The 24,427-nt window shown below is 39.5% G+C and overlaps 2 protein-coding genes across 7 annotated transcripts in view; one reads left to right on the top strand and one right to left on the bottom strand.

Moving 5' to 3' along the window:
* The window catches only part of UGP2 (UDP-glucose pyrophosphorylase 2), a 30,712-nt gene extending 14,225 nt beyond the window's left edge, over positions 1-16,487 (top strand). For all 3 annotated transcript variants that reach the window (XM_053380344.1, XM_053380342.1, XM_053380343.1), the window contains exons 5-10: positions 6,007-6,140; positions 8,221-8,518; positions 9,178-9,375; positions 10,244-10,486; positions 13,470-13,574; positions 15,576-16,487. In XM_053380344.1, coding sequence (XP_053236319.1) covers positions 6,007-6,140; positions 8,221-8,518; positions 9,178-9,375; positions 10,244-10,486; positions 13,470-13,574; positions 15,576-15,683 — 1,086 coding nt within the window. In that variant the 3' untranslated portion in view covers positions 15,684-16,487. The remainder of the gene's footprint in view (positions 1-6,006; positions 6,141-8,220; positions 8,519-9,177; positions 9,376-10,243; positions 10,487-13,469; positions 13,575-15,575) is intronic.
* Positions 16,488-16,567: 80 nt separating this feature from the next.
* The window catches only part of VPS54 (VPS54 subunit of GARP complex), a 51,491-nt gene continuing 43,631 nt past the window's right edge, over positions 16,568-24,427 (bottom strand). For 3 of the 4 annotated variants that reach the window (XM_053380312.1, XM_053380314.1, XM_053380313.1), the window contains exons 20-23: positions 21,932-22,012; positions 20,552-20,659; positions 18,493-18,587; positions 16,568-17,735 (exon numbers count right to left, since the gene is read on the bottom strand). In XM_053380312.1, the coding sequence (XP_053236287.1) occupies positions 17,630-17,735; positions 18,493-18,587; positions 20,552-20,659; positions 21,932-22,012 (390 nt within the window). In that variant the 3' untranslated portion in view covers positions 16,568-17,629. The remainder of the gene's footprint in view (positions 17,736-18,492; positions 18,588-20,551; positions 20,660-21,931; positions 22,013-24,427) is intronic. The other variant, XM_053380315.1, reaches the window with a different exon arrangement.

The raw sequence follows: 24,427 nt of genomic DNA, 5'->3' as shown, positions 1-24,427 counted from the left end.
AATCATGTTGACATTTCAAAACTTGACTTCCTTCCCGTTCATTCTGTGGTTCCTTAAATTTATTTTTAGTATCTTCTGCATATCCTAATTTACTTAATTTGCTCATTTATTCATCTTCTTTAAATATATACTCTTTTGAAACTGCAGGTTATTACAATAATCCTGTCAATGTTCTTATCTGTTTACAATTTATCTGTAAATATTCAGTAAACCATTTCCATTCTTTTATAAAAAGTTTCTTACCTTGATTTCTTATTTTTCTGGTAAGTTTCGCCATTTCTGCATATTCCATAAGTTTTTGTATTCATTCTTCCTTTGCTGGGACTTCTGCTTCTTTCCATTTTAGGGCAAGTAACATTCTTGCCACTGTAGTCGCCTACATGAATAAGTTTCTATACAGTTTAGATAGTTCTGTCCCTATTATTCCCAAGAGAAAAGCTTCTGGTTTTTTTACAAACGTTATTTTAAACACCCTTTTCATTTCATTATATATCATTTCTCAGAGAACCTTAACCTTACTACAAAACCACCACAAATGATAAAAAGAACCTTCTTTCTCTTTACATTTCCAACACTTATTTGATTTAGATTTGTACATTTAAATCGGTTTACTTGGTGTTAGATACTATAGATACATCATTTTCATATAATTTTCTCTTAAACCATAACATGCTGTAAATTTTATATCCGTATTCTACAATCATTCCCATGCTTCCATGTCTATATTATGACCAATATCTATTGCCCAATGTATCATTGAAGATTTTACTTGCTCGTCCTTTGTCTCCTATTCCAATAATATTTTATACATTTTAGACAGCACTTTTATATTACATTCCAACAGATCTCTCTCCAGTTGGGATATTTGTTCCCCAAACCCTCGTATCCTGTTTTTCTTAAATACTTCATTCAAATGATATTGTATCCATGTTGTTAATTCCTTGAATTATTCCTTAAATTATTTTAATTGATACTCTCTTGTTTTAATAAATTTCTATAAGTTGTCCAGGGACGCGGGTGGCGGTGTGGGTTAAATTACAGGCCTAGGACTTGCTGATCAGAAGGTCAGCGGTTCGAATCCCCACCACGGGGTGAGCTTCCGTTGCTTGGTTCCTGCTCCTGCCAACCTAGCAGTTCGAAAGCACGTCCAAGTGCAAGTAGATAAATAGGTACCACTCCAGTTGGAAGGTAAATGGCGTTTCCGTGCGCTGCTCTGGTTCGCCAGAAACGGCTTAGTCATGCTGGCCACATGACCCGGAAGCTGTAAGCCGGCTCCCTTGGCGAATAAAGCGAGATGAGCGCCGCAACCCCAGAGTCGGCCACGACTGGACCTAATGGTCAGGGGTCCCTTTACCTTTATAAGTTGTCCACCCTTCTATCATATTCTTTTTCTTTACCTCTATAGCTTCCAACAGTGAGAGTCAAAGTGGCGTTTTAACTCTAATAAATTATTATATTTATCCCATACTCTATACACATTTTTCCTAATTATATGATTTGTAAATCCTTTATGAACTTTCACCTCTTCATACCATAAATAAGCGTGCCAACCAAAAAGATTGTCATGACCTAAGTCTAGAATATGTGAATTCTCTAATGTCATCCATTTCTTCAGTCAACAAGCACAGGATGCCTCATAGTATAGTCTCATATCCGGCAGGGAAAACCTCTTTCTTTTGCATCTATCAATATTTTATATTTTGTTATAGGTTTTTCCCCTTGCCAAATATATTTAGAAATATCTTTTGGCCATGTGTTTCAATCTGTCTTGCCAATCACCAGAATCAACTGAAACAGAAATAGCATTCTAGGTAATACATTCAAGGGCATCCTGATCAAATTTGCAGGTGACACCAAACTGGGAGGGGTGGCTAACACCCCAGAGGACAGGATCACACTTCAAAACGACCTTGACAGATTAGAGAACTGGGCCAAAGTAAACAAGATGAATTTTAACAGGGAGAAATGTAAAGTATTGCACTTGGGCAAAAAAAATGAGAGGCACAAATGCAAGATGGGTGACACCTGGCTTGAGAGCAGTACATGTGAAAAGGATCTAGGAGTCTTGGTTGACCACAAACTTGACATGAGCCAACAGTGTGACGCGGCAGCTAAAAAAGCCAATGCAATTCTGGGCTGCATCAATAGGAGTATAGCATCTAGATCAAGGGAAGTAATAGTGCCACTGTATTCTGCTCTGGTCAGACCTCACCTGGAGTACTGTGTCCAGTTCTGGGCACCACAGTTCAAGAAGGACACTGACCAACTGGAACGTGTCCAGAGGAGGGCAACCAAAATGGTCAAAGGCCTGGAAACGATGCCTTATGAGGAACGGCTAAGGGAGCTGGGCATGTTTAGCCTGGAGAAGAGGAGGTTAAGGGGTGATATGATAGCCATGTTCAAATATATAAAAGGATGTCACATAGAGGAGGGAGAAAGGTTGTTTTCTGCTGCTCCAGAGAAGCGGACACGGAGCAATGGATCCAAACTACAAGAAAGAAGATTCCACCTAAACATTAGGAAGAACTTCCTGACAGTAAGAGCTGTTTGACAGTGGAATTTGCTGCCAAGGAGTGTGGTGGAGTCTCCTTCTTTGGAGGTCTTTAAGCAGAGGCTTGACAACCATATGTCAGGAGTGCTCTGATGGTGTTTCCTGCTTGGCAGGGGGTTGGACTCGATGGCCCTTGGGGTCTCTTCCAACTCTATGATTCTATGATCTTTATAGTCGACAGTCTACTTAATAGTGAAAGATTAATTCTATTCCAAATTATAAAATTTTTTTTAATATCTTCCCAGGTTTTTAAATAATTATCTTTATACAAATTTATATTATTTGCTGTTAATCATAAACCTAAATACTTTACCTTTTTTCAGTCTTTAAACCAGGTACATCTTGTAATTTGTTTTTACTCTCTTCATTCATATTTTTAACCCAAGAGTTTGTTTTTATCTTTATGAAGGATTTCATATCATGATGAGGTTTTGGGTTTGTATTGATTATGTCATGTATGACATTAGTCTAAAAAAACTTTTGGAGCAGAGATATTCTCCTGCCATTATTCATCACTTAGCAGATGTATTTTTTCAAAAGGCATTTGAGATGTTTTGCTGTTGACTCTATATGTACTCTGTTCTCTGTTAATTTCAGACTTGGAACATGCTCAGAAATAGGTGGGACACTTGATGTTAGCAAAAAGGAAATGAAGCATATTTTCAATAAGATAATATCAAAGAGCGCAGCTGTTGTACTTGGTGGCCACTGTAAATGAAACTGCAAGTTTTTTGTGACAGACAAGTTTCATGAAGGCTTAGAAAGCTTCAGTATGTGACTGAGATGCTGGCACACAGTTTTGCCACCTGTGGTCACAGCAGCTACATGAAGTTGTGTAGCTTATACTTTCAAAATAGAAGCAAGCTTGCAGAAACTCATCCTTCTCTACAAATCAGTTCAAAATAGGTTTTGAGTTGGGCTTTCATGTATTATGTTGTAGAATGAGAACTGCTAAGAATTTTTTTTGTGGGGGGGGGACCACCAGATTAATTGAGAAGGCATAGTAGAGTGGCAGAAATGCAGGAAATAGTCTGGGTGCTATCATGTCCTTTTTGTAGTATGTGACCTTCCAGGTGTTTTTTACTTGCTTTGTTTTTAAGAAACCCAATCATCATAACTTCTCGTGCCTAAAACTACTTACCCAAAAGGTGTAAAATTGAGCAGTTATGTAAAAACAGCAACATTAATTAAAATACAATGAAATTGAGATTCCATTCTTCATTGCAATCACAATATGTTTCTGAGTAGTTACAGTGAAACATTTGAAGAGGGTAGCAGGGAGGGTCAGTGAAGTGCCCAGTGGGGATCTAATTCAGAGCGAAATAGGTAGTAGCTGACTGAGAAGGTCCTCAGAAGAAGATGGACGTTGTTGGGCTCATTCACATTAGAGGAGGTGATTCCTGAGACATCTTTGATTCTAGGGCTTTTTTTAGTCTAAAGTCATTGAAGATTATAAAGAACCAGCATGATACAGTCTGGTGTGCTGGCCTAAGCAGAAACCTGATCTCATTACAGTCATACCTCAGGATAAATATGCTTCAGGTTGAGCGCTTTTGGGTTGCGCTCCGTGGCAACCTGGAAGTAATGGAGTGCGTTACTTCTGGGTTTCGCCACTTGCACATGCGCAGACAGTCAAAATGACGTCATGCGCATGCGTGGAAGTGGCGAACCGCACACACGCGCTGTCGCGTCTTACGTTCTGTTCAGGATGCAAACGGGGCTCTGGAACAGATCCCGTTCGCATCCCGAGGTACCACTGTATTTCAAATATTTATAACTTGCCCTTTAACAAAGCTCTTAGAGTTGACTAAAATACAAAATGCAAGTCCTAAAAAAAAGAAGCAATCTCAGTCTTTGGGGCAGTAATAAAAAACTAGAAACATATAAAACTGCTTTTTACTACATCAGACCATTGGTCCATCTAATTCAATATTGTCTACACTGACTGGGTTTCAGATAAGCGACTCTCCTAGTCCTAACTAGAGATATTGGAACTTGAACCTGGCACCTTCTGCACGCATAGCAGAGGTTCTGTCACTGAGTTGTGGCCCAAACTGAACATACCTTGGGGACTCAATGCATATAAAAATAAGAACTGCTAAAAACATAGAAAAAGCTCATTAAAAAACTGTTAAACATGGATAGAAGTAAAACAATAAACACATATAAAATCTACTAAAACTAAAACTATACCAATAATTACAATAAAAACATCATGTTTCAACAAAAACAGTCAGTTCCCCAAAGCAGTCTTCACCTGCCAGCAGAAGGCCAGCCATGAGTCTAGCTTCTCCAGGGAGGGAGTTCCAGAGCCTGGGAGCAGCCACTGAGAAGGACCTCTCCTGTGTGCCCACCAGGCATGCTGGGTGCTGGGGCCATCAGAAGGGCCTCTCCAAGATCTCAAAACCTGGACAGATGTGTATGAGGGAATACAGTATTTCAGATAGCCTGGCCCTAAGATAGATAATAACCAGCCCTTTGGATTGTGCTCAGGAACAGTCTAACCCCCCCATAACAATACAATACTGAAATCACACTAAAATATTGACATAGTTACTAGTTAGACAGATGCCTAGCAAAAATTAATAAGCTGCCCATCAAATGCTACCAAATGTCTGGAAGAAGACTCTTAAATTGATGCTGAAAAGATGATACGGTCTGTGCCAGGTGGCCCTTATTAAATTAATTTCTAGTATTTATGGAGGAGGGGACTAGGATATACCCAGGGCTGGAAGTCAAGGGAACTAAGTTCCGGTACCTCTCAGTTGGGCGCCATTGCCATTATAAGAGCAGAAGGGAGGCATTTATGGTGAGTTCCAGCATCTCTTTTTCTAGAAAAATATACCTTCCCATGTGCTATAACTATTATATCTACTTTACTGCTTATGTAAATAATGAAACTATGTGACACACAACTGCTTTTTAGATAGATTTCAGCTGTATTGAAATTGTGTGTGGCGGTGGATTGATGTGAAAGTATTTAGCTGGTTAGAGTTACAACATTCTCAATGCTAGCTTAAGCATTTTATAAGCTCCTTCAGAAACTTTGTTTTTATTTCTACCATTTGCATGGAAAGCTGGGGAGACTTTACATTTATTGAAAATAAGAGTTAAAAGGTGGATATTTCAATTTCCTTCGAAAGGTATTTGTTTCTCTGTCTCAAGCTGGGCAACAAACTGTGGCTGTTATGTGTCACAGTTTTCCCTATAGTTATTCTCTTGGGTGGTGATGGCGGCATTGTGTGTGTGTGTGTGTGTGTGTGTGTGTGTGTGTTTTAAGCAGTTCAGTAGGAATCTATTCTGCTAATTTCTTCTGACTTCTGTCCATTGGACCTAAGAATGTATTCTTTGATCATTGTCCTTGAGTAAAGGACGATACAGAGAGTTACTTTTAAGATGGCAAAATTAATATAATAATCCAGTAGTCCTTTCCAAATGTTTTTATTTCTTTACAGCATCTAAATAAAACCTACAATACAGATGTTCCTCTGGTTCTAATGAACTCATTCAACACTGATGAAGACACAAAAAAAATCTTGCAAAAGTACAGCCACAGCCGTGTGAAAATCTACACTTTCAATCAAAGCAGGTATTGACAGCACTTGGTTTTAGGTCATAAAAGCTACATGACTAGATGCAAGAAAGGCATATTCTGTATATCCATTATATCTTAACCCCTCCCAATTTACTTCCATTTGGGCAATTTGAAACAACTGCTTGAGGTCATTCTCTTCCCTAACCTCTTCCCCTGTATTCTTGCAATGTTGTGGGAACTCGCATCACTTTTCACTATGTAGCTTGACCATCCCTCTACAGTGTTAGAGGCATTTTTAAGCAGCCCTTGCCCCCCCATATGTTGATTTTAAATTGTCCTTTGAGATTAAAGGGCATCAAATTCAGAAATACACACTTTTTCTGTGAGCAGAAAGTCATAGCCACATGTAGTATAACTAAGTTGTAGCTGATGTTTGGAGTTAATTTAATTTATTTATTTAAAGAATTTAAAAACCCACTTTTCAGCAAGAAAAAAGAAAGAAAGAAAAAGCTTTCAGAACAGCTTATAGGTCACTACAAACATATCTCAGCCATTAGGCTTGCAATCTAAAAATGCAAAAAGAAAAGAAAAAAGAATTGGAAGAGAGGAGGAAATAAGCTAACTCAGATACAACTTCTTGGTGAAAAGTTCTTCTAATGACCAGCTGGGGTGAAAGAATTAGATGAGAGGAGGAGCAAAAAGAGTATTTTGGGCTTTTGTTTTTTAGGGGTTTTTGTTGGTGGGGAGTATTAATTTTGTCTATTAATTTTATATGTTCATGTGGAAATTGTTTTAATTTGGTTGTGTGATTTTTTTTAATTTATTGTTTATTCCTACTTTTGTTATGTTTGTAATTATTTTTTCCTGCATATTGTAAGCTGCGTTGAGCATGGTTTAAAGGCGGCATACAAATGAAATTATGTATGTATGTCTACAACTGTGCTGATAGAATTGGGGTTTAGACCCCGTTTTGGCACAGAAACCGCTTTGGTTGCCCTGTATGATGACCTCTGGCGGGAGAGAGACAGAGGAAATGTGTCCCTGTTAATTCTCCTCAACCTCTCAGTGGCTTTTGATACCATCGACTATGGTACCCTTCTGGAGCAACTGTCTGAGTAAGAAGCGGGTGGTTTCTGGTGGTTCCAGTCCTACTTGGATTGTTGTTCCCAGAGGGTGTCACTTGGGGAGTGCTTTTCAGCCATGTAGAGTTCTGCAGGGCTCAATCCTATCCCCTATGCTGTTCAACATCTACATGAAATCGCTGGGTGGGGTTATCCAGAAGTTGGGAGTATGTTGTCAGCAATATGCTGATGACACTCAGCTCTACTTCTCCTTTACATCTGCATGTGAGGCAATGGAAGTGCTGGACTGGTGTCTTGCCTTGATAATGGACTGGATGAGAGCCAACAAACTGAAGCTCAATCCAGATAAGACTGAGACCCTGTTAGTGGGTGGTTCCCTAGACAATCCTCTGAAGGAGCAGGTTCATAGCTTGGGGGTACTCCTGGATTCTTCGCTGTCACTTGGGGCTTAAGTGTTCTCAGTGGCGTGGAGTTCCTTCAATCAGCTTCTGCTGGTGGCCTAGCTACGGCCCTGTCTGGACAGGGATAGCCTAACTACTGTTGTCTATGCTCTGGTAACCTCAGGGTAGGTTACTGTGATGCGTTATACATAGGGCTACCTCTGAAGACAGTTTGCCGAATGTTTCAGAAGCTGAACGCCAAAAACCCAGAAGTGAATTCTTCTGTTTTTGAATGCGCCTTGGAAGTCGAACAACATCCGAGGCGCATTTCTCAATTTTCCACATTGAACTTGCTGACAGCCCTTTGATCCTCAGTTTTTGAATGTTTCGGAAGTCGAATGGACTTCTAGAACGGATTACGTTTGAAAACTGAGGTTCCACTGTGTGTGTGTGTGTGCGCGCAATTGCACTACATTCCTTCTTTCTTCTGCTGTAGCCTGATATAGTGGCTGCTGCAAAGTGGCTGAGCTGGCAGTGGCCCCTCTATCCTCTGCTACCCCAAGTTCCCTTGTAGGTCAGAAATATTTTGTAAAACTGTCCATTATCTCCCTTCCATACTTCAACTGCTCTCCAGCCCACGTTGGTGTCTTAAAGGGTATTTTTTTTTTACAGGTACCCACGGATTAATAAAGAGTCTTTACTACCAGTAGCAAAAGATGTGTCCTATTCAGGAGAGAATACAGAGGCATGGTATCCCCCAGGCCATGGGGACATCTATGCAAGTTTCTATAATTCTGGATTGCTAGATAATTTTATTGGTGAGGGAAAGGAGTATATTTTTGTGTCCAACATAGATAACCTTGGTGCCACTGTTGATCTCTACATCCTTAACCATCTCATGAGTTCACCAAATGGAAAACGGTGTGAATTTGTCATGGAGGTCACCAATAAAACGAGGGCAGATGTTAAGGTAAATACAAATACTTATTTCAGAATTTTGTCTCTGTCATTGTAAGTCACATACCAAGGACTGAAATGATTGGAGAATGTAATAATTGATACAAGAAACTGGACCCATAGAAGTGTTACTTCCCCACTAGCCGATGAAATCCTGAATCTGATCCCAAGATTTGTAGTGCGCTGCAGAATGAAAGCAAGTAGTATTCTAACGGGGGATAGACTCTAACTTTTTTCTATTTATGACCTGCCTATTTTAATTTCTTTTTAGAATTTGTCTCCTTTGGCTGTGTCAAGACACTAACAATTTCAAAACAATTAAAATGCAAGCAAAAACAAGATCCATTATTTATACTTTAAGTTATAGGTTACCTTAAACTATCACTTCATTGAACCATCTTTCTGTCAACAAAGTCACAATAGAAAAACCACTATTAAATGGCTGTTTTAATAAACAAGTAGAAAACTCTTGGTATGTCCAACTGTGTAATAGGTGGCATGGAACTGGTGAAAACATTCTAGCTGAATGCTGCCAAGATCACTTGTCTAATTTAAGCTAGAAACCAAAGGCAAACAGGTCACAGTTAGTTTTAGCAAGGTAAATTTGCTTTTTTATGTTTGCTTGTGCCCACATAAAATTCCATTTCACTTATATTTGCTCTGTTTTTCCAGGGTGGTACGCTCACACAATATGAGAACAAACTGAGACTAGTGGAAATAGCTCAGGTGCCAAAACCACATGTAGATGAATTCAAGTCTGTTTCAAAATTCAAAATATTCAACACAAACAACCTATGGATTTCACTCTCTGCAATTAAACGGCTACAGGAGCAGAATGCTATTGATATGGAAATTATTGTCAATCCAAAGGTAAGAATCTGAAAAGGTCAGAAACTGAAGGGACAAAATTGAAAAGAGAGGGTAAAAATGCCAATCTTGAAAACTTTGTGTCAAGTTTAGGAAATATTGGAAGCCTGATCCAAAATATATCCTTTTGGATTAAGTAATGGGAGAAGTATTTCAGAAAGTATTTATACTTCTCTTTATCACTTCTTCAGAAGTTTTGGATATAAAAAGCTTTGGATATTACAGGAGTATATCCAAATTAAATTGGAAAACATAATGTAATTATTATGTATCGATTTTGGTTTTAAGGATCAAGAACTGGCAATTAATGTAAATAAATAAATGAACTAACATATATTTTTATTATGACTTATTTGTATTGTATTGTTATAAGATGTGTAAACTTTGTTGTATATTTAGTTGTTCCTTCAGCTTGTAAACCACCATGTGCCTAGCAGTATAGAAAGGCAGTACACAAATTAAAAGGGATTATGATTTTTATCACCAGCCAAGTCCTTAAAGGTCCTCCCTTTCACGTCAGGCTACTTAGGGGACCAAATAAACCTTAACAAGAGGTATTAGGATGAAGTGCTAGGGATCTCTTCCTCCCCTTAGTTATACTTTTTGGATGGAGCGACTATTAGTTATATATCTTTAGGAGCCAGGTGAAAGCTTCTCCCAGGACTTTGGCTAATTAAACAGCCTGGCCTTTTAAACTGGGGGGGGGGTATTGTTTTTGTTTGTTGCTGTGGTATGTGTTTTTGTGTTTTATATTGTAAACCACTCTGTGATATTTAAAGAAATAACAGAAATTTAAATCATCATCATCATTGTTACCAATTCAGTTAACGTTCTTGAACAGTTACTTAACTGATGAAGCTTTTTCTTCCAGACATTAGACGGTGGTTTAAATGTTATTCAGCTGGAGACTGCTGTTGGTGCTGCCATTAAAAGTTTTGAGAATTCTCTGGGAATAAATGTACCCCGTAGCAGGTTTCTGCCTGTCAAGACCACGTCTGATCTTCTACTTGTGATGTCCAATCTATATAGCCTTAATGCTGGATCTTTAACAATGAGTGAGAAAAGGGAATTCCCTACGGTGCCCCTGGTCAAACTGGGAAGCTCTTTCACCAAGGTAAGCCCAGCTCTTAAGTGAGAGGAACAAGATGATGGGTAAACAGTTTTATCAAGCTGCTTCTCATGGCTTCACATGGAAGCCAATCTAGTTGCGTTCCTGAATGCTGCCCTAAGAGTAAATTGAATGAACTGGAAATTTGGAGTGAGGTGCCTTCGCGATGCTAATGGCAATCAATTCTACTCTATTTCACTGGAGTCAGGTTAACCAGTAGACTTACTGAATTAGTGTTTGGGATCAGTAGCGGATTGGATGAGACACAGAAACCTGGAGTTCAATCTAAATAAGACAGATTCCATTGGTAGGTGGGTCAGCAAGATGGTTTCTGGATAGGGCTTCAATCCCCAAAAGGACTAATTCTAGAGTCTGGGAGTCCTGATAGATCCATCATCATCACTAGAGGTCCAAGCGGCATCTGTGGCATGCAGTGCCTTTCACCAGCTAAGAATGAAGCACAGCTGAGATTCCTGCCAGAGAGAGCCCGGGACAATTATCCATGCTCTGATCGCTTCTAGAATGGGTTGCTAGTATTTGTTTTATAGAGAACTGCCTTTTGAATATTTCCCAGCGATTCCAATTTATTGCAAAACACAGCTGCTAAGTTACTAATTGTGACCAGCTGTATAGAGTATATCTTATCAGTATTTAAATAGGCACAGTTTTGCATGTCTGTTTTCAGGTACAATTGAAAGTGTTAAAACAAAATTTTTTTCCCCTTCCAGTAGCACCTTAAAGACCAACTTTAAGTGTTAGGTATTACTTATAAACCAACTTGAAAGTGTTAGGTATTACTTATAAAGCACTAAATGGCTTGGTGGATTGCTACCCGAACAACTAGTATCTACCATTGCTTGCTTGAACCCTTCTATCTCCCCTGGTGAGCCCACTGCTACCAATAGGTCCTTTAATCTCAGATGAAGAGAGGACCTTCTTGATGGTGGTGACTTGCATTTGTGTGTGGCATATCCTCTTCACATACATGCTTATCTGATGCCTAATTGGATGGTTTTTTAGTGCCAGGAGAAGACTTTTTATTTGCCTAGGGCTAGGCATTCTAGCTTGTAGAATAGCTCCTTTTAATTGTTTATAGCTAGGCAGTAAAACATTGACTATATTTGCATGTAATGGTGGACCAAGCTGTGTGGTTTTATTTTATTTTTGAATTATTTTCATTTTTCAATTTAACAATAATAATCATCAATTACATTTACATAACTACCTTCTTCCCCTTCCTTGGTTTCTTGTAAAAACATTTTCAAAACTGCATCTCCTCCTCCTTAATTCCTTTTGTTTCTCTCTATATTTCTTCCAAAGTCACCTTTTAATTGCTTGATTTTAAATTAATCCTGCTGGTGTGCTTGTTTACAATATTTTTTAAGATGATCCACATATCTCCCCCATTCTTCTTGATTTCTTACTCTTCCCGTAAATTTTGCCATTCTTTATTTAACTTTGCTTGCCATTCTTCCTTTGTTGGGACAGTGTCCTCTTTCCAACTCTGTGCAAAGAGCATCCTAGTGGCTGTGGTTGCATACATAAGCCATTTTGCTTGGTCTTTCAGTATATCCTGCCCTAGTATCCCTAAAAGAAAGGCTTCTGGTTTTTTAATAGAAGTTACCTTCAACATTTTTTTCAATTCATTATAAATAATTTCCCAGAAGTCTTATGCTATCTTACAAGACCACCATCTATGATAGAATGTGCCCTTTTCCTATTTACATTTCCAGCATGTGTCTAATTTTGACTTATACATTCTTGCTGATTTACTGGGTGTTAAGTACTATCTGTACATCATTTTCATATAATTTTCTTTCAATGTATAACATGCTGTAAATTTCAAATCCATATTTCATAACCTTTCCCATGCTTCCATTTCTGTATTATAACTAAAATCCCTTGCCCAGTGTATCATCACTGGTTTCACCTGTTCGTCTTTTGTTTCCCACCCCAAAAGAAGCTTATATATCTTAGATAATAGGAAAGAAAGAAAATGTGTTAAGTCTCTTTCTAATTGAGAGGTTTGATTTAAAAAGCCATTCTTTTTATCTAAGCTGTGTGGTTTGTTTTTAGCCAGATCTGCCTTCTCTAGATGGTGTGCCGTAGAGTAGCTCTGTGTTATCTGATGTCTTTACCACTGTTGCTGGCAGAGTAGCTCAAATTGGGAATACTAGGCTCAGTTTACTTCAGCAGAACTAGATGTACTTAAATGAAAGTGGCACAGTTCAATTGGTTTGTGGATTTGTTTGAAAATCTTGAAACTGGAAAATCTCGACCCTTACTAGAAAACCCCTCGGGCAACAGGTGATATTCTTGACTTCCTTCACATCAGCATTTGACCAGAAAACCTACTATGGTAGGTATTCAAGGGCAAATTGAAGCAGGTTGATGTGCCTTGTTTTCACATTATTTTTAAACTGCTTTTGTCGTCAGAACTCTTATAAATATTCTCCTATGACAATGGCATATTTGATAGTGGATGCTTACACAATCTCATTTGTTCAGTTCAGTTTTCCATTGTTAACCCAGATCCAAGTCAGGCGTGTTGATCCATCAAACTGGCATGAGCAAGCTCCCATTTGCTCTATCCTGGGTGTGAACATTGCAACCCCGGGTCCTTCAAGTAATCATCTCTTAAAGCTATGAGTAGCCTGCCTTTATTTCCAGAGGGATAACAGTGATACCTACCAGAAACCTTTAAACTTAGATGAATTTAGAAAAGGACTGCTGCCCCCATGACTGCAATTCCCTGTCCATTAATCACTTGCATTTTGCATGAAACTATAGGAAAATAATAATTGTCTTTAGTTAAAGGGGTGAGGAAAAAAAGAAAGTTATAGAATTCCATGATAAACAACTAAATGAGCATAGTTCTAGGTAGGCCATGTAGTTGTTTATATTTCAAATAATTCCCAGACAAATCTTTCATGATGACACATATATGGGGACCTGGGGCATCATTCTTTAATGCCTGCTTTTTGAAAAGGTTCAAGATTACCTGAAGAGGTTTGAAAGTATACCAGATATGCTAGAACTGGATCATCTGACTGTTTCAGGCGATGTCACATTTGGCAAAAATGTTGCATTAAAGGTAGGTCATACAATTTTCTGTATACAAATTGCCTTTGTGTTTTGCTAGCATGTAGAAATCATTGATCTGTCAACCTTCCTTAAGATTAAATATACAAATATTAATCTCTTCATTAGATGTAGAACATGTAATATGTGAAAGAAAGTATATATTTGCCTTCGAGAAATTTATTGAAAACCATTTGTTTCCCAGTGTGTGTACCCAAAATAAGAATCACACTACATCTGAAAATATAGTGATAAATCTCTGTAAGAGAAATGACATGTGGCATCTCTAATGGCCAAACTCAACCAGGGACCACTCATTTAATTAGAAATAGTGTGGATGGCTTTTTAAAAGTTGTAAAAGTGGCCTGATCTGGACTGGGACTCTGGCATGGGGGGCTTTGACCATATGCCCCAGCTGTGGTCTCATTTCAGATTGTGTCTCTCATGCCTGCTATTGGCACTGGAAGAAAAGCTCCCATTGGTGGTAACAGAAGCTTTTCTTCCTATGTACAGTGGTACCTCGGGTTAAGTACTTAATTTGTTCTGGAGGTCCGTACTTTACCTGAAACTGTTCTTAACCTGAAGCACCACTTTAGCTAATGGGGTCTCCTGCTGCCACTGCGCCGCCGGAGCCCGATTTCTGTTCTTATCCTGAAGCAAAGTTCTTAACCTGAAGCACTATTTCTAGGTTAGCGGAGTGTGTAACCTGAAGCGTATGTAACCTGAAGCGTATGTAACCCGAGGTACCACTGTAGATGGAGTGCCCTGTGCTTTCTATCTGGACTGGAACCACAGCTAGGGGCAAAAGTGTCCCATGCCAGGAACCGAATATTTAGTTTTTTAAAAGTTTTTGATTGCTAATTGCAAGGTATCACATATACTGCCTTGAAACATGGACATTTCATTAGGTTGCCATTGCTTAATAGTCTTGATACCTTCTCAGTTTGACCTCAGGTGAACTGACCTGAGTTAACACTGTGAGCTTTTAATCAGTTTTGATTTCAAACATTAATTGTGCATTATTTGAAGCCTTTCCTTGTCAGTCCTGAACTTGCTGCCAACTTCCAAGTTCTAGCATATTTTACATCTCTGTTTATGTGTTTCTGTTTGTGATCTGCAGTCATTCATAATTGTTATCTCCCAAAGTCTTCTTCAAATAAAAAGGCACAAGTACTTTAGGCATTCCTCCAAGCCTTTGATTTTTGTTAACACTACCTATATCCACATAGTGGGAAGTAAAGTCCCATTGACCAATGAGACTTCTCAGTAAAAGGGATAGGTTTGAACTGGAAGTTGCCTTTCTGTACCTTTTTGAGGTGTGCCCAGAGCTGTACACAGGATTCTAAATATTGATATATCTCAGATTAATATGGTGGAAAGCCTCTCCTCCTCCCGGAGGGGAGGAGTTGTGAGCGGGAAATGATTCCCGCGTCATGCAGGGGCGCTCTGCCCCCTGCTTCAACTTGAGGGGCTGGAGCGCCATGCCCTTCCCCGGTTGGGCACCCAATAGGGAAGCTCGGCGGGGGCGTGGCTTGCCGTTCAAATGCGGCTGCGCCAGTCATCCCCGCCATTGCACACACATTTTCTTCGAGTCACCCACCCTCCACTCCCTTTAGATTAGCTATGCGTGGATTGGGTCCTCGAATCACAATTTATCCTTATTTGCTGTTTGGAGTGACAAAATAGAAATACCTTCAGTACCGCTTTGCTGGTCTTCAAAAGAAATGGGGCCTGAAATTATTTGTATGCAGAGTTATTAAATATGACTAAATTGCATAGTGTACGTAAACTAAGTTTTACGAATTTCTGTAGGTAAATATTTAGGATGTATTTATTTTATACCAGCCATACAAGCTTGGCATGAATCACTGTATGAAATGTATTAGAATTAATTCAAAACAGTTAAAAGCTGAGTTAAGAAAATCTAATTAAAGAGTTCAAGTCCAAGCAGCACACTCTTCCTTAAAAAAAAAAAAGTATCTGAATTTTTTTTCCTTTTTCTTTTATTATGTAGGGAACCGTCATCATCATTGCAAACCATGGTGACAGGATAGACATCCCACCAGGAGCTGTATTGGAGAACAAGATAGTCTCTGGAAATCTTCGGATCCTTGATCACTGATCCAATAAGTGAACTAACAGAGATGTTGGTAATATTTCCTAGTTTCACAAGTGGAAGAACCCATAGGCATTAGATTTGTACACAGAAGGTCTCTATGCTTAGCTATCCACTCACTGTACCAACAGTATTATTTCTAAGTAATTTTTCTGTACTTTCTTAACTGAAAGAATATTTAAGATGCAGATCTTTAAATGAATCTATAATTCAGCTAATATAATCTAAAGTGCAATATTGTTTGTCTTAAGAAAAGGCAGACATCTCTTGTGTAAGATGTTTTAAGATGCTGATGTTCAATGAGTTTTGAATGGCTTGTAACTGAAAAAGCTGTGAAATACGCTGTTAACTATTAAGTGCAACCACCATAAATGGCACCCATGATAAAACACTTAGATGATTTATTAATATGGCACATAAGCTGTTTAAAATGTCTAGTACTTAAGGGTTAACATTGTCTTCCTTCCTACAGTTAATACCTTCAAGCTATAGTACCATCACAGCAACGATAGCATTGCTCAGTTACCTCACTTTTATCCTTCTCTAAAGCTGGAGTTATTGCTCTCTGTTTACCCAAAGAAGAGACACCTTAGAATGTTACTCCTTTACTGTCACCCCTCATCTTCTAGCTTCTCTTACTTTTTAGCTATTACTTCTTAAGAAATCCTAAATGTACTTCTAAATATGGGAAAATATCACCACCTCAGTGTACTTTATGTTCTTAGAATTAAATCATGTTTTGCTTGTTACAAATGTGGAAACAAATTCCACATCTGGAAGGTACAGAAATAAATAACATCAAGCCCCCTGTCTGAATTTTCTTTTTTGTTCTTAACAAAATCTGGCATTGTGCTTATCCTATTCTTAAAGAAGTTGCTCTCTTAAACAGCTCATTTTTACAACTTTATTTGATTGACAACGACTTCTGCTAATGTTAACAGATAGGCATGCCTGTCTGAAGAAATCACAGGCACACAAACATGGTAGACTATCATTGTACATAATCATCACAAGAGTAGGCACTCACTGGGTTTAGGTAAAAATGCTGTGAGGTGAAATACACAGGCACTTCATTACTTAAGAGAGGCAGGTACCAGCCTGAAAGGTAGCATTAGAAAAAGTATTCATAAATTAGTCATGCCTCATCTCCTGCTGCACTTAAGTGTGTAGTCAGAACTACACTTAACATTTTAAATAGAGTGGGCAGGTGGGAAAGGAAGTAAATAAACTACATGGAAGTTGGCAAATTAGAAGTCCATGGAAGGGGTTCTTAAAAGAAGTGTTCAAAAAATTAACACACTCCCCCCCCCCCATAGTTTGACAAGCTTACTGGCTATGATAAGCTATCTTATTAACATGCCCTCCTTATACTCAGAATAAGTTGCAGGGCTTTACTTTCAAGAGCTGGGAAACATTTAAAATGTCATCTTCTGGTGGGAGTATGAAGATCATTTATAGAAATACTTTGGAACAGGATGCACCCTAACAAATCCAAATCTATGCAGATAAGACTTTATAGAAACATCTGTAAAAAAATAATTTAACAGTAAAGTTTTATACTGAAAACATTTTCTATAATTCAACAGCAAGAATTTTCAAACTACCATCATTAAATAAAGGTGAGACACCATGTGAATTTCATTGCACTAGAGGAAATGCAAAGCATCTTTTTAATATAAAGATTTACAGAGCACTCTCTAGAAAACTACAGCTGTGTTACAGCTATATATTCTTTTGGATTTGGTCCAAAGAAACCTGAGCCTCGTTCCAGAAAGAATGAAGAAATTGCACAGAGAACTGATCACTTTTCTTGCAAAAGAACTATCAAAGTCATTCCCATAGTTGGTTTTCACCACATCACAAGGGAGCTTCCTCTTCTGTGTTCCAATAATTCATCTTCTACAAAGAAGAAACCATCCCATGCCAAGAGGCAATTCTGCTCTGCTGGACTATCACCTCTTCTGTTCCCAGATTTCAGCCATGTTCAAGTCTAGGGTTTGAAGCCCTTTCAAAGCTTGGAGATTTCCAGTGTAAAAAGCTACATCTGCTGTAACCAATCTGAAACAGAAATAAACACATTGAGGAGACAAAAGGGCTGGACCTATCGGCAAGAATTTTAGATCTTGTTTCAAGCTAAGTGTTGTGCACTTGGGCTTGTGTGCTAAGCCTGATCTATTTTGCTTTGTACTGTATTTGTGTTGCATTTCAACACAAATACACGGTGGCCCAAAAGTAGGTATACTGCTTTAGAATCCATTTTATTTGTACTGGACTCAAGTTTGCCCTCAGCATTCACAATAATCCTTTTATCTGACTCCACTATTATGTTTAACTGCCAGCCTGAAATTTAACTGCAACTTTGTTGTATGTCATCTATGTGTACCCAAATAATCTGTTGTGATGAATTTCATTGATTCAACTGTATATCTACTTTTGGGCCACCCTGTATAGTTAATACAGTTAGAAAATATCACCATCTACTATTAGTGTAAGGTAGTAGTAAAACTGCTTTTAATTCCTGAAGAGCTGTGATGTTCAAAATCACAAAATACTATGTTTTGTGTTTAATAATATAACTTCTATAAGATAACTACATCAAATATGCATCCATTAAATTCCATATTCTCTTGCTAGAATTCTCTTTCTCAAAACGTTTATTGTATTCTGGATCTCAACACTTGTGTTCTTTTCCATAGTGTTAGGTCCTTTTCTGTGCACAGCCATCCAGTGGTATCAATCAAATGCTTAAAGGAGATAGACTGTATTTAGCAGCCTTACCCTTGAACTCCTATATAAAAAACCTTGTGTAACATACCCATTTTGAGGTCCTCCGTCATTGACTACATTTAAGTGGGCCAATTGCCTCTTCAAGTGAAGTTTGTAGCTTGCATTAATTCTTAAAAACAACATCTAGAGAACAATATAGAAGATGTTCCTTTTTAGAATATATAGTAAGAAGGTGAAAGGTTTTGTTCTCTTGAGGAGTGACTATGAAGAATACAGAAGACTCAACTTACGCGGAGGTTATGTTCTGGGGCTAGCGCGTAAAGCCAAAATTGTGTGTAGTCAAAACACACTGGGTTCAGTGGTGGGTAGGATTGCCAAACTCTTCTTTTCCCATATGTCTGCCCCCTTTCTGCCCCCTTATTTTTATTTTATTGCCAAGCATATGTGTGCAAGTTAAATGCACTTAAGTTGCGAGTTGTACTCAGTTTCACGTACATACCCAACTTCGCATTTATGAGCCACTGTGCACTTCCGCCAGCACAGAAAATAATGAGCACTTCATAAAGAATGGTTCCAGCATTTTTTATTTTTTATTAAAAAACAACCCCCTAGTTCTCCATACTTTCCCCTGGAACCATGCTAAAGTATGGCATCTTTTTCCATGATGTAATCTCACATAACAACTCTGCATGAATGGACTGCGCCAAAGGTTAATAATATACAGTGGTGGTGTGAAGCTACTTATAGATGCTACAGTCCCACTTGGGGTGTGGCCATGGAGATATGGGTGTCAGTAGCTTTCATGTAGGGGCCATAATATTTAAACTAGTACCAAGAAATGGTTTACTTATTTTCTGATTCATGGGAATCTCCTTGCCCAAGCACACACAAACTTACAAGTAAAATTAATGAGACAATATCTGCAATTAAATAGTATATGTTACTTGTTTTAAATAAAAAGAGTCCATTCTCCCATCCTGCCATACTAGACCCGGTGGGTTTGGCTCCCTCTAGCACTTGAGAGCAGGAATATACTTGCCTCTCAGGAACTTCTAACTGGCCCATTTCCAGAAGCAACCTCAGTCACTAGTCCCACAGATGACAGCAGACTACCCTGGGTTGCTGGCAGGCCAATACCACTGGGCACTGCTTGCAACTGGAACTCTCTTCCATCTTTGTGTGGATTTCTGATGGGTATTGGTAAGAGGACCCATGTGTGGAGGTTAACAAACAATAGGGAAACGACTGGTGCCTGTTTTTGAAAACACGGGACTAGCGCATAAAGAGCCCCAGTAGCAGAGTTTAAATCTGGCATCAAGCAGATTAAAGAAGCACAGGATTGGGCTATTAAACCTTTTAATTCCATTCCTGCTGCTTGAGTCAACTGGTCCCCTTCTACCCCACCCCATACAATGAAATAGACCACATTCTGAAGTTAGTTTAAAAATGCTTTACTTAATCAAGTCACAGTCACGTAGCAACATTAAGAAATGGAGATAATTGTTTTGGGGATGATAAATACAGCAAAGGCAGCCTCAGACACACGAGGCAGAGAGCTATGTTGAGGCATGTCTGCCTCCACTGTGTGCAGCATGAGAAAGAGGAAGAGAAGAACATCTCTCCCATCACTGATGCTACTCTATACTCACTAGCACTGTTAGGGTTGACTGCAGGTCTCCCACAATTTCTTCCTTCTCTAACCTGGCAAAAAAACCAAGAATGAGGTCGCTTCTGGGAACGAGTTAGTTACAAGTTCCTAAGAGCGGAGTACATTCCTGCCTTTGAATGCTAGCGGGAACCAACCCACCTGGTTCAGCATGACAACACAGAAATACCTAGTGGACCATTTCGCCAAGGCTATTAAAAGACTCCATAATTAAAGGCTTTACTTGCAGCCATATTTCAAATGAGGTAAAGCTATTCCAATACTGATCTCTATTTTTTGGATATTTACTATTTATATGTTACATAAAATAAGGAATAATTTACTTATGCATAGCATTTTAAGCCAAGATCTTAAATAACATGAGATGTGATCCTCCTTGTATCAGTAAGTGTAGACTTCATTTGCAGATGCCTCTTCAACTATTGGGAGCATACGTGACACTCCTACAGCAGAAATAAACACACCACTCAAAACGGTTCACCTGTGTTTGCTCTTCAGGAAGAAGGTCATATATTGCTTCATGCATCTTTGCCATCTGTTTACAAATATTCCTGAAGCAGGTGGAAGGAACAGGTGCTTTCACCTCATACTGTTAACAAAGACAGGGAATGTGTCACTAAAGTTGTTTTCTGGCTGCTACTTTAAAAAAACACTGGAAATTCATGGGTTGCCAGTTCATTTCTGGGCCCAATCTAAGGTGCTTATGTTAGCATTTTAAGCCCAAATGATTCAGGCCCCAAATATCTGAAGGACCACCCCCTTCCCTACAGACCTTCTCAGGTGTTCAGATCAGCAGGGGATGCCTGCTTGGTAGTTCTGCTGTCCACAGTACTTGGGGTGGTGGCCCAGGAGAAGGCATTCTCTGTGGTAGGCCCTAGTTTGTAGAACTCTCTCCTCAAAGCTGTGTCTGGCAACTTCAACATATATTTTCAATGAATGCTGAAGGCACGCATCTTTACCTTGGCCTTTGACACCTGATAAATATCTTCTTAAGAGTTTCACCCTATATCACCCTATTTTTGTGATTCAGGAGCCAGGTTCACCACAAGTAGATTGCTTTAAACTATTTTTAACATTGTATTTTAAATTAATGTATCCAACCCTGAGACCCTAGTCTCATCAGGGGTAATAATCTTTCTGCTGACTGGTTCAGTTTCTCATCATCAACTATGACGTGCTATACAGATGATTTGTAATGTGCTAAAATTCTGATCAGATAACTACCATAAAATATCTTCTTTCCCAGCTGTTAAGAAAAACTGCCCCAAAGAACAGTATGTAAGTTTTCTGCAAATGCAAATACGATGCACAAAAGAGCTATGCACAATATAGTTACTTTATGTACATACAATATAGCTCAGCATGCAATGGGAGGGGCTGTTTGCACGGGGAACTCCCATGTACACCTCTGCACACACAGAGACTGGGTTTGGAGTGGAACTGGATTCTTTGTTTAAGAATGTGATACTTCATGTATAAGGGAGGCACACCTGACCTTGCCTTATGAGTCTGGGGTCCATATCTGGACATTTATTCTTTTATTTGCCATTGAACTACTAATGTAAAGTTAGCAAAATACTGCACAGTGGACGTCTTGGAGCAATTATCTGATAAAACTTAGAGGTATCCTCTATAATTCTCTGCTACAAATAACAATACTAAAAATAAGACATTTCAAACCAGAAAATTATTAGAAAAATACCTTGCTAAAGTAGTCAAAATACCTAAGCATACTGAACTGCTAAGAAACAATAAGCACCTGAACAAGGAAAGTATTGTCCATGTACCCACTGAGTATTCTGTATGAGCTGAAGAACTTAAACCTTTGTTAAGAAGCATGATTCTATCCGCAAATATTTACCTTAGAGAGCAGCTTGTCAAATAAGCTATCCATTATGGCTACGAGCTTTGCTGAAATTTCAGCTATGTGGTCATGATAATCCTGAAAAGAATATAATATTTATTATTTATATTTATGCAAGAGTCTGTCCTAAAGAGCCTATCCAGAAGGCATGAAGAAAAACAAAGATGACTACAATGCATTTGCCGCTGCTGCTACATTTTTAATCAGTAATACTTGGAAGGCGCCCACAAATGCCGGCTGACCAATTAGTCTAGTCTACATTTGTCCTCACTACCAACACCTGTGGCAGCTGGGAGTTTTGGGAAAAGTCAAGACTTGTGCAACAGTATGAAAGTGAGGAAAAGCAATTTTTTCCCTTCTGCATGGAAGAAATTACATCTCTCTCAAGCCCATTACAGTTTCTTATCTTATCCAAATCTCCATGCAAATGAAACAAGACTTTGTTCACAATTAGCTAATTACTGAGGACCCCCTATTTTTCTAAAGCCAAGCCACAGACCCCCACTTAGGAAAATTTTGATAACTCTGTGGTAGTTACCTGTGCAAAGCAATTATTTGAGGAAAATGTGGGGTAGCCTAGGGGATGTTAGCTTTACTAAAGGATTTTATGTAAAATTTGTTATATTACCAAAAACTGCCTATCACCAGACAGCAGGAAAAATGTGTCCCCACTACAACTGAATTTTTAAAAAGGAATTGTGTCCCTAACTTGTACATGTTCTATATGCAGAAGGCTTTTTGTATGAGAGAGTATTCAAACATGCTATTCCTTACTTCTAATCTGAAATGGCACATCCTAGCAAAATTTTGCAGCCTATGGTTCTGCTAACTAAGGGATCTTGCACCTTCAAGACATAGGTGAAGGCTTGGCCAGGGCTTGATAAGGTATTGGGGAAGACTGAGTGGAAAACAGCTGGAATGTTGGAATGATGGTAGTAGTAGTAGTAGTAGTAATTTATTACTGTTATTTAGTCCTCCTGTGCTCAACTCATTAATCTCTTTGAGCTCTTGGCTCCCTCCAGCTGGCGCTGGTAGCAGAGGGACTCAGGAGCTGCAGCAGTTTCACCAGCGATCTACCACGGAGTGAAGCCACCATCCCACTCTGCCCTCACACTGACAGTGGCAGAAACAAGCTGTGTCGGCGAGGCACAATACAGCTTGTTCCTCCCTCCACGTCTTTAAACTGCTCGGCGGAGGGGAATGCGGCTGCCCTAGCCTCAGTCAAGCAGATTTATGGAGCCTCTAATTTGCCCTGGGGTCACATGAGCTGGTGGCAGGGTGGGGGCTCAATGAAACTGCTCCACTGAAGGGTGCATGGTTGCCGCTCCCCTCAGCCGTGCAGTTAACGGAGCTTCCAGCCCCCCTCTGGATCATTCAGCTGGGGGACAAGAGGCCTCTTTCACCCCCAGCTGAGCATTTCAGCAAAGCCCCAATGCTCCTCAGATCAAACATAAGCCCGAGAGGCATCGGAACTCGCTCACTGTGTAGGGGTGGGCCATGTTTCTCAGCTGCTTCTTACTGCCCTAAGGTGGGAAGAAGAAGCCAAGATAAATTCCAGACATAGTAATATATCAGCATATACCGGTATTTAAGGTAAAGGTAAATGGACCCCTGACCATTAGATCCAGTCGTGACCAACTCTGGGATTGCACTCATCTCGCTTTATTGGCCGAGGGAGCCGGCGTACAGCTTCTGTGTCATGTGGCCAGCATGACTAAGCCACTTCTGGCGAACCAGAGCAGCGCACGGAGCATCGAAGCGGTACCTATTTATCTACTTGCACTTTGACGTGCTTTCGAACTGCTAGGTTGGCAGGAGCAGTGACCAAGCAACGGGAGCTCACCCCATTGCGGGGATTTGAACCGCCAACCTTCTGATCGGCAAGTCCTAGGCTCTGTTAGCTACTGATATATCACAATGTTGAAAAGAAAGGATTGCCCAGCCGTAGCACTAAACTAAATCATCAGAGGTTGAGCTGCTGTGGTAATCACAGTGGCAATTTGCTTAGCTATTTCCCCTGTTGGACTTCCAAGATGAGACATGAATCCCAAACTCATAAGGCAAGATTAACTGAAAACCGTACTACAAGCAGTGGGAGAGTCCTCTAAACTAAACTAGTTGTTGAAAGCAATTAGAAGTTCTTTTCAGTGAAAAAGTAGAGAGCAAGGGGGGAGGGATCCCTTACATTTTTTAAAAATGATAAGCATGTGAGCTGTTTGCACTCTCTTCCTATGAAACTGTGTCAGAGGTTTTTGCCCAATCCCAGTTTACTTGCCATCCCCCAACTCTTTCACAAGTTTTCCCCCTCCCAGGTGCTGGATGACCCCTGGAAGGCTTTCACTGTGCAGTTAACAAGATAAGCAAGTCCCTGGCAGGGGACGGTGCCATGGACCCCCTGAGTGTGTTCCGCAGACCCCCAGGGTTCCCCGGGCCCCTAATTGGGAACCACTGTTCTAGATGCTTAAAAGACAGCTTTTTCTCCCATGTACAATG

The sequence above is a fragment of the Podarcis raffonei genome, chromosome 3 (assembly GCF_027172205.1).
Source record: "Podarcis raffonei isolate rPodRaf1 chromosome 3, rPodRaf1.pri, whole genome shotgun sequence".
In the NCBI taxonomy this organism is placed as follows: domain Eukaryota; kingdom Metazoa; phylum Chordata; class Lepidosauria; order Squamata; family Lacertidae; genus Podarcis; species Podarcis raffonei.
This window is presented reverse-complemented; position numbering and strand designations above follow the sequence as displayed.